This window comes from Antrostomus carolinensis, unplaced genomic scaffold (assembly GCF_000700745.2).
Source record: "Antrostomus carolinensis isolate BGI_N321 unplaced genomic scaffold, ASM70074v2 scaffold20995, whole genome shotgun sequence".
Lineage (NCBI taxonomy): Eukaryota > Metazoa > Chordata > Aves > Caprimulgiformes > Caprimulgidae > Antrostomus > Antrostomus carolinensis.
The window spans coordinates 1-19,832 of NW_010318777.1; the positions used below are offsets into that span (position 1 = coordinate 1).

General features: G+C 41.8%; 1 protein-coding gene across 1 annotated transcript; it reads right to left on the minus strand.

Moving 5' to 3' along the window:
• Nucleotides 1-115: 115 nt before the first annotated feature.
• On the minus strand, nucleotides 116-19,334 carry LOC114818622 (folliculin-interacting protein 1-like; the record flags this gene model as incomplete). The annotated part of the gene is made up of 7 exons (XM_029085212.1): nucleotides 19,255-19,334; nucleotides 17,436-17,562; nucleotides 8,525-8,668; nucleotides 3,797-3,897; nucleotides 3,577-3,651; nucleotides 2,830-2,921; nucleotides 116-199 (listed from the first exon to the last, which is right to left on the minus strand). Coding segments are annotated over exons 1-7 (703 nt in total), but the record flags the coding sequence as incomplete, so codon positions are not given.
• Nucleotides 19,335-19,832: the final 498 nt, after the last annotated feature.

Below are 19,832 nucleotides of genomic sequence, written 5' to 3' on the forward strand. Positions count from 1 at the left end.
ATAAAATAAAATAAAATAAAAATAATCTTATTTCCAGGGCTAAACTACAAATGCACACAGTTTTGTCCCACCAGCTAGACTAGCCACACAGCACAGCACACAGCACACTGCAAACCTGCAAAGAAAGAGGCGCTCCGGATCAGGCGGAGCGGACCTTGCTCTGAGAATGCCCGCCTAGGGCTGCAAAGCTGTGAAAGACCTACATGGCAAAACGTAAAATACACATGAAAGAATGAGGTTAGTAAAGCAGAACAGTCTGTAGGGAGGGGGCCAGGGCCTGGAGAAGATATAAGCCAACATAAATGCAGAGTAACGTATGCAAGAGAAGAGCTCTTACGCGTAACAAGGACGTTGATTCAAGGATAACAGCTTAGAGTTGGACTATATAGTATTTATAGAAATCAAATAATAGACCCAGCTTTACACTGACTCCCATACAACGATGGGGTTTCTCTCCAATGGCTTTTTTTTTGTTTTTAAGTTGAAAAATGATTAATTTATGCAGGCTGAAAGCCTGATTTGATCACAAACAGGAGATTCATCGTGCAGTACAATGTTTGTTTTAATATCCACGCTGATGGGGTGGCCGAGGAATGCTGTTGGTGAAGATGATGGAGAGAAAGGGAAAAGGCAGGCAGAAATGTGTTGTAGTAGAATTAAGAGAAAATTACAGGGTGAAGTAGTTGTTCTGAGAACAGTCAGTACATCAGTTTAGTGAAATGATCAGAGAGAAAATAAAGTAGTCTTAGTAGTCCACTTTAAAAGCAATATTGGATTGTAGATATACCAAGGAAAGAGGGAATTTACTGTACATAGATCCAGGAAAAACACACGGGTATTTTTAATGAGTTAATTGCCAGTGCCTCACCTAAATTTGAAGCTGTTACTCTCAAAGTTTTCTGATTATACAAAACACAAAGGTTGCACCTCAACGAAGCTCCCTTCCATTCTCTTAGGTCTGCACTCACTAAAGCAAAGGACATGACCAGTACTGTTTGGTTTTTGTTTGGTTTTTTTTAAACCAGACTATCTAAAAAAAGCAACTTGTAAATAGTTCCCAACCAAAACACATAGACCCTTCTCCTATCACAGCCTGGTGAGAGCCAGTGAGTCAGGAGCAGTCTTTGCTGTTGGACATGGTGGAAATGCTGCAGTTACAGATTAACTCCTTCACCTAGACCCGTTGTTCCCTCTGCACTGAAACAGGAACTGTCAACAAACACTGTCAAACCAACTGAAAACTTGTGCAGCTCAATCACAAAGAAGGTTTCAGCATCCTCTTCTAGAAGGTAATCTCATCACTTCATGTTGCACGTCGTTGCATTGAGGTGCCAACACCTCCCGGCCAGCTCTGGGGGCAGATATCCTTTCTGCTGGGTGGGTAAGAGTCACCCTCACCACAGATACAGAGGAACGTGTAGCACTGGCTACACCTAAATCATATGGAGTCCACACCTAATAGTTGCATTATCTGAATCTGAACTCACAGTTCAGATCCCACTGGTGATACAGCAAACTTTTGCCAAACACAAACCACAACAAAACCCTAAAAGCCGATGAAGTGAGTTCCTCTCTCTTAGATCAGGCACTTCATTCATGCATGCACTGTGAAAAATCACAATTGAAGTCTGAAAGGAATACTGAATATTAAGAAAAATGCATCTTTTCAACTTTCCTGACTTGGTAAATTCAGGAAGGATTTAATAGATAATAGGTTCTTACAGCTTTAATTGGCTTCCCTTATAAATGGGCCATTGGGAATGATTTTAATGAAGTATGCAGCTTTTCAGCCTGAAAAGTATTTAAACCCATGCTTAGGTGTAGTCTTATCAAAGTCAGTGTGAAGGAGAGGAGTAAACACACCCAACAAGAATCAGGACCATGTCAAAGCCTGAAACCCAGTCAGAGTAACAAAATCATCAGATTCACTCCTTGCTTCCAACCCTAAAAAAGTATATTTTACATACAGCAATATTCTGGAAAGTTAATGTAAAAAAAAAAAAAAAGCCCCTTATTCCACCTACTACAAGAGACATTTGCTTGAAAAGTCAACAATCTAAGCCAAGGGAAAGGGAGGACGTGCTGAAGAGCTCATCAGGCTGCTATATGGGACAGCCAAGCCCTAAAGTGCAGTATCTTTATTATCAGCTCTACTGTTCCCATGGGGAAATGCCAAGACCTTCCCCTCTTCCCATAATCTAATGTTCAGGGAGCCTTCACCCACAGCTCTTCCATGCAGGCTGAGAACCAAAGATGCCAGATGGTTTTTCAAGTCTGCTTAGCCTCCACAGTCAGAGACAGAGAGAGAAAGAGGAGAGAACAAGAAGATATTCTGTCTGATCTGATCAAAAACTCCAGCAGAACTGCGCAGGGTTAACTTAGACTAGTACAGAACGTGCAGCCACACGTACCCAGGTGGCGAGAGTACAGAACAGAGTGAATATTACTAATGAAAATAAAACTGGGGAACCGAGCCAGGCAGAGTCAATCCTGCCTGATCTGAGATATGCTGCTTAGAAAGTTCTACAGACTGTTATTTTCCAATGTTTTCTGTATTTGAACTTGAGTATATCTAAATATTTCTATTATGCATTTTCTGTACACATATACAGCTGTATAAGTTGAACCACTGCTAATTCCTTGAACTGTCTGATTTATTCTCCTCCAAACCCCACTAATATTAATTTTCTGTTAAATCTTTGTCTTTCAGATTTGTTTGGGGTTTTATTTGTTTTGTTTTAATTTGATTCCATTTAGATGACTTTCATATTCTAGAATCTATGATTACTCAGTTAAAGATAATAGGAAACCAATTCTGTTGGTAATTACCTATATTCCCAAGAAGTCCATTCATAATTGTGCTGTGGTCAGGCTTTAATGTATTGCTGTCTTGATTAATGAACTCCAGACTGTCCTGCAACCTATAAAAAAACCATAAAACACACAACAAAAGCAGTGATTTGCATTTCAGTAGAATATGGCATTACTGAATTATAGCCCAAATCATAGAATCATAGAATGGTTTGGGTTGGAAGGGATCTCAAAGCTCATCCAGTTCCAACCCCCCTGCCATCAGCAGGGACACCTTCCACTAGACCATGTTGCTCAAAGCCTCATCCAACCTGGCCTTGAACACTTCCAGGGAGGGGACAATGCAATGGATGAGGTAAGAACACAGGCTTCCACCAGAAAAAGCTTTCATTGCCTAAGCCACACTCTCAGGTGGGTCAACTAACATACACAAAACTAAACTTCTTCTTCATCTTGGACTGAATTCCTCAGCTCCAGTGTTCTGTCCTCATCCCTTCTCCTTTGGTGGTTGCAGGTACTTTGGTACCTTACAATATCAAGCTTCACCATATCAGCACTAAAGGAATAGTTCATTCATTTGCTTAAAGCAAACTGAGGTGCACACACCACAAGGGAAAGGGGATGACACTAGTGACAGGATGTATCAAATCAGGGAAATCAGAAGTTATTTTTCTAGAGAAAGAATCTGGATGGTCCAGAAAAAGTCTTCTGTGTTCTTATATTCATCTGCTTACACACAATAGATACAATTTATAATGGACTCACGTATTGAGGCTTCCGTAGATGCTGCTTCCAGTGCGAGCTGTGAAAACCTTGCTGAGCATGAGCTGAGGAGGTGAGCTAGAGGACAAAAAGGAAGATGTTCAGTCAGAAACACAGTGCCAAGACAGGCTTTGCTTTCTGTTTCCCAACCCTCCAGATTATATAGACTAAAACTAAGGAGTAAGTCTTCTGAAAAGACCAGCAGTAAAATAATTAATCTTACCGGATCTGGTGAATTTTCAATGTGGAGCCCTTGTAGCTCATGGCCACAGAGCCAAACATCATCTCTCCCAGCATGTTAGCATCTGAGGAGCACCGAGAACCCTGCAAAAAAAACCCCACCAACATTTATTTTTAAGCATTTTAGAAGCAAACTTCTACTAAGGCAACATACGACTAAGGAAAATATTCTTTATTTAAAAGAGAAACGTGAAAAATATCTCGCTCTAGCATTATTGAACATGCCAAGTTCAATAAAGATAATGCTAGTGTAGAAAGTGATCTTCACATGGGCTGTGAGCTAAACTACTAAACTCATCCAACAAACCTAACCCATCAATAAGGGTGAGGAGAAGCAGATTCAAAACTCTTAAAAAGTTTTAAGAGTGGATATCACACTTTACTGAACAAGCAGCATTAATCCTAAACCTTGTGTCTGCATGACAAGAAGAATCACAAGTTCACTGGAGATCTTTTACAGACTGTGCACTGGAGCCAAGTGGGACCAGTGCTTTCTTGACAAAGACTGATTCATCATTTATCCACGGGTGGTATTTTATATTTGATGCATCTTTCCCGGGTGCTCTTGTCATGGCACCAAGCAAAGAGCTGTGGCATCACAATGCCAGGCTGAAGTTGTGCAATTCCTGCTTCTGGGTTGGTGAGAGCTTGCTGGAAGGCATGCTGGCTAAATACAAAGGAGGAAAGTTACTCTGCTGCATCACAGGCTAGATCAAACACTGCAAACAAAAACCTAAAATTAAAGTGTTACTCAGGGCAATCAACTGGAGACGACGGCTCAGCTGACAGTCATCTTATTTGGATACTTTCAATGACAGAGATTACTGTCCCTTTATCCAGGGTTGTTTCATCTCTAGGCTAGCAGAATGTTAGTGCTGGCTCTCCGTTTGTGCCTTGCCCTGAATAATTTAAAATATTGTGAGTACTCACAGACCTCAGGCAGTTCATAGGTGAGGTACTTTGGTATTGTGCAAGAGAGCAACACATTTCCTTTGAGGTGCATGATAACTAATAACACTTCCTTGGAGTAATGCTCCCAAAAGATCCCTAAAATCAGCCACAGAAATAACCTTATGTCTGGAAAATGCTAAATGGGTAAGAGATCTAGAGATATAGCAAGTTCTGAACAACCAGGATTGTCACCCAGATTCCTCCACAGGCTTGGAATATATCTAAATATTTTGTCCAGCATTAGACAGTGAGCTCAGAGCACAACCAAGGACAGGCTGTCCATCCACACCATGGATCCCTACCAGCAGCAAGGGACGACAGGAAAACGACTGCTCGGCTAACCCACAGAACAAGGGCAGGAACAAGGAAACGCTCATCAGCCAAAAGGCAACACACTTCTAACACTTCTCAATTTTTAGCTCTTCTCAAGCACTCTCAATTAAGAGGATGGCACTTTAACAGACTTACTATTAAGCTCTGGAATCTGCCAGTCCAAGAAAGATAGGAGATGACTAAAAGTAGCAACAGCGGTTATAAAAATGAGGATACGATTGCAAGGTTTGTTAATGTTCACACGACAGGGCAAAAGCTGATCATTAGCTGGGTCTCCAGAGAAATTTCCATCTTTACCTCCCAGCATATCACACCACCTAGGAGCACTGTAGGCAGTACTGGAAAAACTAGACTTTAAAATCAGTCAGTATGACCCAGCAGCTCCAAGGAAATACAAACATAGATGTGAATGGCTCTAGGAAATGACAGGTCTGCCAGCATCACGAAATCTTGAAGTAAGAACACTGCAAATTACTACAGCCAAATGTTATGATGGTTATTTTTACATCTCTTGCAGATCTTCCTAGGTTGCCCAAGGAAGTTGTGGATGCCCCCTCCCTGGAAGTGTTTAAGGCCAGGCTAGATGAGGCTTTGAGCAACCTGGTCTAGTGGAAGGTGTCCCTGCTGATGGCAGGGGGGTTGGAACTGGATGATCTTTAAGGTCCCTTCCAATCCTAACCATTCTATGATTCTATGATCTCCAATTGAAGGACTCGTTTCTGAAGAAATGTCCAGGCCTTGATGGTTGGTTTTGGTTTCGACTCTCTGCTGCTGGGGAAATCTAATTGTAAAGCTGAAGAAAAATACTTTATAAGATAAAGACTTTCTTTGTCAAGCAACGACATTTAAAAAAAGCAAGTGACAATCAGCTGCACTCAAATTTAATTACAGGGGTTTGCCTTTCCTCTGAAAGACAGAGACAAGCGATGCTGAAGGCAAAGAGCATGATAAGATGCACCCGTGGCCTGTTTCAGTCTATGCTTAATAACTTTACCATGAACAACAGAAGATGTCCATGTTTAACACATTTAATATGGAAACGCTGCTACAGCTCAACTCTTTGGGCCTTTAATGCTGCAAAATAAAAGGTCGCTCAAGACCAAAGTAGAGTGCAATCAACTGAGGAAAGGGGTTAAATATTAAAAACTCAAACAAAAAGTAGCCAAGGAGCATCTGGCAAAAAAAAAAGGGCACAACCTCCGGCACTGACAGCTTGGACACAAACCAGTTCCCTGGGTCATATTTACAAGCTCACATAAAAACTGATCAGAAATACCCACAAGTGTTTGTTATTGCACATTAGCATATTAGAGGTAATAAAATTTGCATCCTTTGGGAATGACATTTCTGAACACCTTTACAGCGTTCACTGCACATATTGTCCTATCAATAACTAAGTACTTATATCAATTAAAAACACAGTACAGAAATAAATGTTGTGAGCAACAGAGGAAAGACTTTCAGCCCTGACTACACTGACAAGCAGGAACAGAGGTAACACCAGAGTCGTAATGTGCAAACAATTGTAGGCAAGCTCAGAACCATATTCAGCTCCATCTTAATGGATTCTAAATCACATTTGTGAGGGATCTGGATAGGACATAATTAAAAATATGGAAGCCTGGAACAAAATCCTGTATTTATTTCACTTTGCAATTAAAGTTGTTCTTAGATAGTCAAAAGTGTATTTAAACAAGGAAAGAAAGAATTATTTAAAAGTCCTATAGTATTGTATTATTTGGATTTCCATTTTATAGCCTGAAAAAACCAAAAAAAACCCACCAAACAAAAGAACTTAAAAATACTGCAAACACATTCAGTGACTTCTGAGGTTACCAGACACAGCAGTTAGAAGATAGGAAATGCCAGGCTGGCTGATGTCTGGACAAACTTACTCTGGCCCTTCTGCATACACGAGACAAGATGATATTGTGCAGTAAAGAACTCTTGAGTTTATGGCTCTCTGCTCACTTGCTGGGATATGAGGAACACAGTGGACAGTTTACCACAAATACACTGTGGAAGACCAACTTGAAAGTTTCTTGCACACTTTCTGAGCTGTCACACAGCCACACATCAGTTCAGTTCAACTCAGTAAGATTTTTGTCTAAACAATATTAGGAAGAAGTTCTTCACTGTGAGGGTGGTCAGACACTGGCCCAGGTTGGCCAGAGAAGTTGTGGCTGCTCCTCCCTGGAAGTGTTCAAGGCCAGGTTGGATGAGGCTTTGAGCAACCTGGTCTAGTGGAAGGTGTCCCTGCTGCTGGCAGGGGGGTTGGGACTGGATGAGCTTTAAGGTCCCTTCCAACCCAAACCAGTCTGGGATTCGATGATACGTGTGAGGAAATGGGGACTTAAAAGGGAAAACTTTCCACAGCTTTAAAATACACTGTCATGCCAACCACTAAAATTAATTTCCTTTAATAACGTTGACCATTGTTTGCACAGAGCCTGCCCAGTAGGAGAGACAATTTTTGGATAGTGGGGGGCATCATTTTTCTTGGTCACACAATGCATGAAGGAGGTTATTTTGTGCTGGAAGGAAGCTGCTGACAGAAATGTCTCTTCCTTTCGTAACCGCAGTTAAATGCCCTTCCAGGAAAGGGAGGAATGGAAAACAGATCTTCAGCCACCTTACTAAAGCTGTGGAAAAGAGTGTGATGAGCAAGAGAAAACAAGAATACGCAGCTTGCCAAATATAGCAAGAGCTAACGTGACAGTGGGAAAGCCAGCACTGAAAGGTTCTTCATTTATATCGAGGGTAGATTAAGACATCAGTAGTACTGTACTTCAGACGAGGTTGTGGAGATAGCAGCTTCCCTCAAACACACAATTACTTCATTACAAAGAGTGGAAGGGCTTAGTTCTATTTTAGGGTGGCTTAATATAAAACACTTGTGATCCATGGAAGGAGAGATGACAGAAATATATCCGTGTCAGATGACTCTAGCTACTCTCACAGCCAAAATCTCTTAAGTAAAATGTAACTCAAGCGCACTGAATCCCTTGTTATAAAGCTGTTGCACAGACTATCCCTACAGATAGTGTGTTTCTCTGTTATTTCCCTGGCATGTAGCAATAAAGTTAAATAAACCACCTCATCTATACCAAGATAAGATATTTGCACCGAGTCTGATCGTACCCAACAAGTGTTATCACCCGGGTCATAAGACAGAACAAATGCCCTGGAGAAATCGCTGCCATTCAAGACACAGCCCAAGAGAACCAGCTGGTTGAGTTTAGACTTTTTCAAACCCAGTGCTACAGAATTAAACGTTACTGAGTCAGAACCAAAGTCTGATTGGGATTGAAAACTGCTCTCCACCACCAGCCTCTAATTTCAAGCATTGCAAAACATTCAGGACCTCACCTGCCGTTAGTATTTGACATGGGTTATTAAAAAAAAAAAAAAAGAGAGAGTGACTCACTTGGTACTTTGGGCATTGTTCTTTTGGATCTGAGAAGGAGGAGGATGAGTTGATTGAACTGTCCAAGGAAGAAGAACTGTCTCCTCCAGGCTTCAGTTGGCAACATTTCCCAAAAACTCTCACCTGAGCATCGCTGCAGAGTTTCTGAAATACAACAAATGCGACACGATAAGACCCCATGACCTGAAATCAATGTTTAGCAGCGCTGTACTTATCTGTTTAGGGAAGATATTTAACAGCTGAAAGGCTTATGTCCCAGGAAAACAGTTAACAGAGTATTTATTAGTGACTCTTGCAGCCTGGCTGCATGAAAGAAAGCTGAGCTGGTTTACTCCCAATTAACCAGGAGCTAACAGATCACTCCAACTTCATTTTCCTAAGTAGCCATCTGTCTCTGAAGCTTTACAAATGACTTTTTTAGACCCAGGATTAGGAGAAAGGATGGTACCAAAGCATTTAAAGGAAGGATGGCAACAATAGGCTCCAGCTGTCTTCATCTTGCTCTCTGTGCCCACTGGGGCAGAGGTGACACAGCAGCGTGATGGGCACAGTGACGATGCCAGCCAGATCATGACAAGGAGCAGTTCACAATGTACAGGAAAACACACAGATTAGGAATAATCAGGCAAGAACAACAACACAGAATTCAGGAGAGATTCATGTTACAAGTGGAGTGAAAAGATACTATTTTATAGATCTCTCCCTAGCTGTGTCTAAGTCCCCTGGTTGTTTTTAAAAGTGGCACAGAGGTGACACGTTCCTCTCGCTTTCAGAGAAGGGAATTGTGAGGCTGAAAATGGACAAAGCTGAAAAAACACTGTTAGTGTTACAGAGAAGCCAGAAAAGTTTCCCAAAACGATGGAGAAATGGTCCAAGGGGTGATTTTTATTAGATTCTATTAGATTAGATAGAAGGCACAGCAAAAAAGGGAGTTAGGAGGGCTCAGATGGAGCTGGAACTGACACACAGGCTGGTGGGATCTGTGCTCCCTCTACACACACACACGATTATCAATCACTGGCACAGGAGATGCTCTACTACAGTTTCATTCACTATTTTAAAACATTTGTAATTTTCCCTGCAAATCTCAGCATCCCAAGCAGAAGCAGCATCCACGTTAGTTAATGCCATGGACGCCAGCATTAGACACAACCCTCTTCACCTAAAGATCTCAATGTGGTTTTCATCTCTTCATTACACTTCAACACACCCACCTAAGTTTGGCATTATTTACACTTGCTAGTGGGCAGCACTAGGTGACAGAAATAGTCTATGCTGCTCAAAATTCCATACTAACTTTGCCCTAAGACTTTCTTAATTAACATTTCCTATATAATCACCAAACCAGTAAGAGCAAAGCCTGCTGGAAGCAAGGTTCAAGGGAGAGATGGCAATACAGAAATGCTGTTATAGGTCATAGTTTCATCTCTGGATACATAGGTCTGCATCACAAGTTCCCTCTCCATTCAAAAATGTAAGTATATCTCAATCTTTAATGGAACAAAAGGAAAAGGGATAAAGAAAAGTGTGAAATACTCAAGGCACAGGGGGGGTAAATTCACGACTCTGCTCAAGAATCAGCAACGACTGCACAAAAAAACCCACCTGCCCATCCTGCTGTGGAGGGATTTTAATGAGGGACAAGATGGGAAGGCTCTACAGGTTACCTTTTTTTATTTTATTTTAATTTTTTTTCTAAATATGACCCCCAGTTAAGGACAAGTGACTTTTATTTGGCCCTAACTGTGGGTTAAGATTTAGCAAAACAGCAGAAAATGTCAGGGATGATCGAGCTGCAGTCGGCACCGCTGCTCCCATTAGAGAGCTGCTGCCACAGAAAGCCTTGAGGAAAAATGTGCAGCCAAATCAGTAATTCAGCAGCAGAGGGGAAGGAAAACCTTCACCAGCCTCTGAGTCCTGTGCTTTACCGACATATAGAGCCTCCCATAGTAGGATCCTCTCGTTACGACATCGCGGCGAGTACGTTGGATTCATGCAATACGTCGATTTGCTAACGGCTGGTATCTGTGGCTTGAGCACAGTACACAATGGCTGGAACATGTGAATGATCATCATATGACTTCAGTAGGAACTCGTGAACTAGAATTGCATTTTATCTCTGACACAAACAACAATGTCCTAGGCTAGGCAAGCATCATGTGATAAAAACCACATAAAATCCACAGGGTTACAGAAGCTTTTGCAGGCAAACCACATTTCAGCTTGTCATTTTCCATCAGATGTTGAAAGTTCCTTCTGAAAAGTTACAATTAGAACCAAGCTTCCTAGAGACTGCAAAACCAGGTGGAAAAAAAAATAATTTCTGTGCATTAAAAAAAGAAAAAAATAGGCTAAGTTTGCAAATGACTTACTTTTAAATCATTTCTTCTCATTATCACTGCATTTTTCTGCACAGCAGCTTTCCCCAGATCCACTGGGGAGTCTGGTATCTTGAAGTAATAGTTGCTTAATTTAAATAGCAAACCAGGAAAACGGCTGTTTGGTCTTCGCAGTGGAGTTTAATGAACCAAGACTCCTGCGAGGAGTCTGTAAAGGAGGTCAGGATCTTTCAAATACCACTTTTCAGAACCTTGTGAACAGTAAAATCCCTCCTAAAATGCAGATCACTGACAAATTTTGGTGTTTGCTCTTTTACAAACTTAGCTTGTGCTTAAGAATGACCTGTTGGACAATGAGATCCAGGACCTGCAATGCCCCCTCTCCTTTGCAGTTTCTGACTCCAAATGTCAATGAAATTTTAAATGCTACAAATCTCAAGATACTGTGCATCAAAGGACTGGGATTACTCACATTCCACTATAATATTCCAAAGATATTCAAGCCAGGTTTACAAAAATTAAAAAAAAAAGTAACCTAATTATTTAAGAACTGCACAAGGGAAAGTTACAAAGCTGTGGATTTTCTTTCCAAATAATCATCCTTACAACAAATGAGATCCCTAGGCAAAGTGCTGCTGGATTCCTCCTCACTTTTGCTGGAGAGCAGAAGATCTGCTGGAAGGATGCCTCCCTCGGGCAGCTGCCATGCTGCTCTCCCTGCTGTGGTCACACTCTTTGTTCTTCCTCTGCCAACTCGCTGCAGATACCACCCAGCTCCAAAGATTTCCTGGCAGTCACAGTTCTTACATTAGAGGTCATCATTTGCTGAAAAGTCCTGGAGATCTATCAGGTGGTACTGAAGGTAACTTCGAGTAAAATGTCTTCCCAGTATGGCAGGGTACAAAGTAGTTTTCTTCTACAGTTCTGCTTCTGGAATCTCTTTTCTTCACCTTTATCAGCAAAGACCTTTAACTCTTTGCCACAAGGTCTATAAATTCTTCAGTAAGTGGAAAGAACATGCCCAGTGCTGTGCACAAGAAGAGGAATATCTGCTGGGCAAGTTTTGTTTTGGGGATAATAAGAAAGTTGAAAGGAGCCTTGTTGGTGTGTTGAACTGAACCCAGAGTGTGTGCATGTGGGTTAGGGCTGCGAGTGGCAGAAGGAAAGAGAAATGTCAGCCTATGCTTTGCTCTTTTCTTACCTCTCTGCGGCAGCAGGTGCTCACATACCACTGTGGTGGTAGTGACAGAGAAATCTGTATTTCCAAGCAAAACTGCCACTCTTTAAGAGCTCTGTACCTCATTTCTAAAACAGGTTTTTCAGCAAAGCTGAAAAATTATTCCAAAAGAGATAAATTAACTCTTTTGCTTTATTAAGAGGTGTTGATCTGAATGTGTAATTAAATCTATGCATCCACCTAGGACATGAAAGCAACCTGAGCAGGCATTCATTCTTTCCCTTCAAGTGCTGCTGTAAAAATCCAGGTATCTTTCTTCAAACACAGCTGTCAAGGGCGACATCATCCCTTTACTTCCAGAGTTGTCAAGTTCCTCTATTACTCAGAGGTCAGTGAAAGAAGTAAAGACAACCCCACGCTCCCCTACTCCACTAGCATTCTCCTGTTTCTGTTTAGAGAGAATAAACAGAGCTGAGAAGGTGGGACTGGGTCTCTGTGCTTTATCTGTCAGCTCAGCCTGGCTCACTGGAAACCTGTCCACTGAGATCCAGACAGAGACCAGAGTCTCCATTTCCCACAACTCACCTCAAAGCAAAAGGCTCACTATCCAATTACTAATCCCTCAAAGCAATTTGCTGTTCAACATTTATCCAGTGCTGAAGTGTATTAGAACACGTGGCTAATCCTGGCTTGTTTGAAACAGCGTGCTGGTTTGTTACTTTGGGATAAATATGACATTTGGAGTGAAAGAAATTGCTGCAGTAGGAGCTCAAATATCGTACGACCTTCCAGTTAAATTATCCCAAAGACAATAAGGTTACATGGCAAAAGTGAACTTTTCACACCGCCCCCCCCCCAAAAAATCTCCAAGTCTACTGTGCACCTCGAGATTTCAAATTCTGCACTCTGGGCCACTATTTCTCTTTCTTTTCTTCAAAAAACTAAAATACATCCTGCCTCTGAAAATCCTCTTCTGCCTCTGGGTCCTGGGAACAAGCCAATGCCCTTCTCCAATTCCTTGTCTTTCCCCCTTCCCAGTCAAACCAGCCAAACTCTAGATCCCTGCTCAGCACAGGGTGCACAGCTTGGCTCTTGCTTTCCTTCCTCCCTCCTCTTCCTCATGGTCCCTTGACACCTCTTCTTCCTCCCTGGACTCCACACCTTCTTTTAGGCTGATCTTTAGACTTAGGAAATCTTGTAGCTTCTCACATGTCCATCAGCACCTCTCTTCACTCAAATCCCAAATGGTAACTGCTGTCTTGTCACAAGTCACCAGTGGGCAACATCAGCCTGCTCGGAGGAAAGCCCTGATGCAAAGTTCCCCTTCCCAGCTTCTTCTGTGGTTTCCTCCCCATTTTTCCCTCGTGGCACCAGTTCTGTGGCATCCTTATCCCAGCCAACTGCTGGCCCTTGAAGGAAAACTCCTCATACTTCAGCTGCCCTTTGCACATTGACATTGATATTGACGTAACTCATGTGCCGCGCACCAAACAGCAGGAGCAAAATAAAACACAACGCAGCCTTCGCGTAAGGTTGGCGTGAAGGCAGCGTCAAGGTTGAGAAGTCAAGCACACAGGGGTCAGGAAAGGCAGAGCCAAGGCTGAAAGCTCAGAACTGACCAGGCCACCTGGCCTTTGCACCTTAAAAAAGGAAAAGGAGCTGCTTGTCGTGCTCAATTTGAAATTCAAACCAGCTCGTGGAGGAGTATACCTGTCCTGACACATGGCTCTTGGCTTGGAAACTCAGGACAACCCAACGGGGTGGATGTGTGCAGGGTGTCACGCAGCCACAAAGCACCAGACAGAGAGGTGAGAGGGGCTGGTGGTACCCCTGAGCAGAAAGCAGGTGAAGAGGTGGTAGAGGAAAAGGAGCAGACAAGCACAGAAATGGGTGTACGAGTGGAAATCAGTCATAGGTTGTAACACTATCAGCTGCAAATCAAGTAAGAGTCTCATTAGAAACGAGACACTTATTAGTGTGAGGAACAAACTCAGAAATAACTCTCTAGAGGACATATGGATCCACGAGCTTGCCCGTAGAAGTACTTTGATACCCCAAAATCCAAGGGATATGGTTGGTTGGATGCAGACCAAGGCTATTTGGTAAAGGTGTTAGTAAATTCTCGTATCACACGCTGCCCAGGTACACTCAATGTGCAAATGCCTGTTCTGATACTTTTGCTCATGACCTAGTGTCACAGGGCTGGAAAGGGCAGCCACTCTCTTCTGGGATATCCTGGCAGAACTCTCAGACAGGGGAGTTACCCAATTTTCTGATGCTGGCGAGGCAGCAAGCTTTCAGCTCTGCTTACAGAGCCCAGCTGATCGATAGCCCATCCCCTGGAAAGCTGGGGAAGAACCTCTCCTGCTATAGCACCAAAAAAGGTATAGGACTCACAAAGGGGATCTCTCTGCCTCCCCCCATGCCAAGCACCCACAGCTGCCTAAGGCGGATCTCTGCCCAGCCTTGGTGGAAATGCCTGGCACAGCCTTCGGCCAACATTCCCTCTGCGGTGGCCGCCAGCCCTCCCAGTCACCAGACTGCTGCTCGGCTTCGCTCGCCAAGATTAACTCTAGCAGGACCCGGGGAAAACACCACTTCTCCTGCACAATTCAAACATTGTAATGGCCAAACTGCAAACTCTCAGCTGCCTTCTGTCTGCCTCTCTGCAATACCCTCCCCAAATTTTTGTCTACCTAATATTTAGCTTTATTGAAGACAGGAAGAGGCTGATTTACTATCCAATGAAAACACTAAATCCTTATTTGTGTTATAGTCACATTTCCCTCATGGATAATAAGAACCTAGTAATGCTTTAATAATTAGAGCCCAGCTTGGTGTGAGCACAAACTCTGCAGTTTTCACTCATCAAAAAGTTGGAGCTTAGTGTTTTATTTCTTGAAACATCTGTGTCTGGAAAAGTTTGCTCTGATGTCCCTAAATTTTATAACCCTACCTTCTCTTATAGAATTCAAAGGACTGAGCCATGTTCAGCCTTGATCCACCACACACAACTCTTGACATATGTAAAGATTAGATACATAAAATAGAGCAAAGTGTATCTCACCTTGCTGCAGGCATACAACTCTTAAATTATAATTGCTTTCACGTCTCAGAAGCAACAGAAAATAGGAACTGAAGATCACAGCAACATCAAGCAAACTGAAACCCTCTCGGTTCTCTGCATTAAGACTGATTAGACTTGAACCAGAACAGTCTGGCCACTGCTAGGCTCTCTTGCAAATCTCCCCCCTCGTGTTATTTGTAAATCCAGAGGTATAAATCACGTTAGGAAATGGGGGGGGAAGAGAGATGCAGAAGCGTTGGCTTTTGTGGGGTGGTGAACAGATACCCTTTCAGCAGGGAGAGTGCCCAGCCCACACACATCTTGCTGCAAAAGGGCAAGAGTGCCTTGGAATGTGCTTAGAGCCAAGATCTGGCTTTGTATAGGCAGGGTGTGTCTTTGTTAATGAAAATCATGATAAAGAGCGAGGAAAATAAACAATGCAACTCCTTGCAAGTGGCCAGTACGTACTGCTGACTGTACAAGCCTGTACTGAGCTCGCAGCAAGCCCAGCGAGGGCTCTTCGGCACGTTTTTACCTGCACAATGCTTCTGTTATTGCAAAGTTTGGTTTTTACGAGGAAAATTTTGCCTGACGTGACATTATCTGAGTGCTGCAGAAGGCAGATATCATAGCAAGTAAATGTTTGAATAAATTCTCTTTCAAAGTCTCCTAATACCACAAAAAAAAAAAAAAAAAAAAAGAAGAAATATATCAAGTTACTAGAGATTAGTACCGGGCATTTCAAACACCCTGGGAACAGTCTTCCTCCACCAGTCTCATGTACTTATTTCATAGAGATGGTGAATACAGCTATTTCCCTCCCCCTTAGCAAAGAAAAATAAAGGAGAGGTTAATATGGAACCATATTAGTGTCATTATCAGCCATTTTTTTCTGTTGCTATTGAGCTGCCACAGTCAATGATCTTTCTGAAATAAACCAAAACAGTGAAGTCTGCAAGTTCACTGTGCAAGTACAGATCCATCTTAAAGAGGTTTTAGGCTTTCAAGAAATCAGTTGAAATATGGCATGAGGATTTATACTGTGTGTCTTTTTTATTAATGAAGTAATATTTTATAATTAATAAAGTAATAGTAATAAGCAGAGCCAGCAACTCGTACCAATAAACCACTTATAAAGATCTCTTGTCTTTAAAAACCTGTTTTCCTGGCAAGAACACCTAGAAGAACAGGAATTTATAAATTATAAAGCCATTCTTGTAAGTTAAAATTAAAAAGAAAGATGTATTTTGTTCAACATTTGTGAAACTTGCTTTACTTCACAAATTCTCAAAAAACAACTAGGAAATTGGGGTCTTGATTCATGGCTCTAAAAGCACTAAGAGTAAGCGATGGAGATGCCTGGAAGTTGGTGCCTGATGAGACACAAACTGTCTCCCAGAGGTCAGGGAATGTGGACATGTAGGAAGCACTCAGGACCAGGATGAGAAGCATCAGGCTGGCAGCATTCAGCATTAGGCTGGAAGAGTTTCCAAAGCTGGATGAAGAATCTTCTGGCTCTACTCCAATACCCAACATGAAAACCAGGGCTTGGGGGTAACACACTATTTTGTGTACTCCTGCTTACAGAACTGAGTAGGTCCTAAGGGTAAAAGCAATTGGGATCATAAATTTCAGTCCACACAGCGCTTGCTGTTTGCAGAACTTAAAATGGTTTGCAAATGTTGTTAGAGATGGTGAAGTTCAAAGCAATGAAATAAGTTGTCCAACCTCACACAATGACTTATAATAGCACTGTGGCTAGAAATTAATCTTCTGGCCAGAGCCCTCAGAAGGAAGGATCCTCATCTGACTGCATCTATTATAGTTTCAATTAATAGATTACCATGCAGACCATGCCAAAAAGAAAAACAGAGGAAAAGTTTTCAAGTAACTTAGTGTGGAAAAAAAACCTGTCAGTAAAGCATAGAAACAATGATTGGCAAAAGCTAACCACACAGGAGAACATGAGATGGACTGGGAGGACCTTCTCATTAATTTAAGAATGAAGATCCCACCGTGGCCTAATAGCACATCCCTAAATACCAGTTTATGCCTCAGCCCCCCAGCTGAAGCCCCAGGAAGAATCTTTCTCTCTGCAAGAGCAGAAAGCAGACAAGCCCAGCAATAAAGAGATCACTATAGTATTTAAAGCTGTTAAGAGCAAAATCACTGAAGCCTGAATAATTTGCAACTGAACAGGTATTTAAATATAGCCCTGCATACAACCAACATCGAAACGTTAATGTGCATAAACCAGAACGTTTGTGATTTAACTTGCCATTAAAAAAAAACATAGACTATAAGCATGTAAATTAGTAAAATACTCACCGACACCGAAACATCTTCTATTTTTCTTTTAGCACTGGAGTCAAATAAGACATTCCGTCCTCTTCTCTCGCAGTCCTGATACACAATCAGTCGGATCTGACTTGGGTCAAACTCCGGCAAAGGCCAGCTTTAATTAAAAGATAAAAGAGCAGAAGGATCAACCACCACAACTCTTTATTACACTGTTCTTTCTACATTATCTTTATATACAACTTTATTAAAACATAAAGTCAAGCACATGCAATGCCATTGCATCAAACCCTTTGATCCTGTAGCCAGAACTATGTCTTTTGGGTTTTTTTTTTTTTATTCCCCTACACTTGCCAAATTACACTGGTATAAATGGCACCAATCCACTACAACCATATAAAATGATGTGCACAGTATTACCAGCTCTTGTGCTCTGTCTTGTGATATTTCATGTTTTCTTCAAGTTATAGCGTTTTGAAATCAAAGTCGTAGAAGGACTCAGCTTTTGAGTTTCAAAACCAAATAAAAGTAAAATAAAAGTAAAGTAAAATAAAAGTAAAGTAAAATAAAAGTAAAGTAAAATAAAAGTAAAGTAAAATAAAAGTAAAGTAAAATAAAAGTAAAGTAAAATAAAAGTAAAGTAAAATAAAAGTAAAGTAAAATAAAAGTAAAGTAAAATAAAAGTAAAGTAAAATAAAGTAAAGTAAAGTAAAGTAAAGCAAAATAAAATAAAATAAAATAAAATAAAATAAAATGTCCCTCATCATTGCAAGCAGTAGCTTGAAAGCATTCACAATTCAAAAGCAAAAAGAGAACAGGTATCTATTCACACTGGCCTCTCCCTTAAGTAATGAATTTCCACATTTGCAGTCAGGGGTTTTTCAGCCTCATGGGTTGGCAAAGCACTGAACTCCAGAAAAAATGCAAAGTACCTTTCCTACACTTACTTCTTCAGGTTTCACAAACACTGTAGTAACGTACGTGTAGAGAAGTCACAGCAGCATTATAAACTACAACATCCATCCTCATGGATATGCTTTGATGCTGGGGAACAGCCACGTGTCGCTTGGTCCTGCCTATACGCTCAGGTCCTCGCGACGTTCAGACTTAATCAGCAATAATCTCCACTTAAGCCACTGTGATTCAAGGCCACGCTGCTGCACGGGTCAGCAGAACACACACACACAGCAGATCTTTTCCAACACACCTATTCCCAAACTGGTTTTGCAGACAGTAACAAGGAGAGGAGCTTTCCTGAGCCTCTTCCCTAGTGCAGCTGACTTCAGAGGAGCTCTGCAAAGGGAGAACTTGCCAGGCTCAGGCTGGAATATTTTTGTATAATCTTGCCTTTAAGGGTGGTGCTTTGTAGCTATCATCTTAATTTTCCATTTTAAAAAGTCAACCATCACTTTAAAACCCAGCAAGCATTGTTACCCATGGGCTTGGGAATGCATTTTCACCGATATCTGTTCTTGGAAGATAGGAAACAAGACTCCTGCTCTATCCATGAAATCAAGAGGAATCATCTTTCAGCTAGTTACGAGCCATTTCCTAGATCAAGTGAAATTCTATCTTCCTTGGCCTTGGCTTTTAGGCAAGCAGCATTAGCATGAAACCCCAAGAAGTGAGAAATGAGGCCCTGGAACTTTCCAGCCATTAATGACGGATACAGGCTCCCAGTTTACAAGAAGGAACTGTACATATATTTCAGCAAAAAGACACCCATAAGAGATAATATGGATTAAAGTAAACCTGGCATGCTAGACTCCAAGACTACAGTAAATTTTCTTCTCCCCTGTACCTCTAATTCACCAACCAAAAGGGTTCCTTCTCTGCACCCATGCTTTACGTGATCGCTAATGCCGATTTGTAACCCAACAACTTCTGTAATAGGTCACAGCAGAGAATCAATTCGATCACCAAAGCCATGATTGCCTATCAGAAGTTGTTTCAGACTGTCCAATATAGATTCACAGGCTTTACAACTAGTGTAGTCCCAGGGAGGTGAAACTAAGCACCAAAACATACAGTTACTCGGTCTCTTGAGGGAGGAAATCCATTTCCTAATCTGCTCAGCCCCACCATTTAGCAACAAAGGAGAAAAAAACAGAAGCTGCAGAGAAGATAGCGTGCAACAAATGTCAAAGGCAACTTATTACACGAAAAAAGCTTGAGCAACTTGAAACTGTAATAACCTGCTGTCTAGATTTGGGGTCAGAGAGCCCTGCACCCTCTCTGTTTGGGCACCTAAAGCCAAGCGTTGTCCACAGAGGGACATGCCCACATGAAGAGCAGACTGCAAACTGAGCAAATTCTGTACCAAAACCCAAGCACAGAGACAAACTCAGAGCAGAGCTTACATTTACCGGAGGTTCTGCTAACGAGCCCCATCTTGCATCTCAGAAAATGCAAGAAAACAAGATCTAT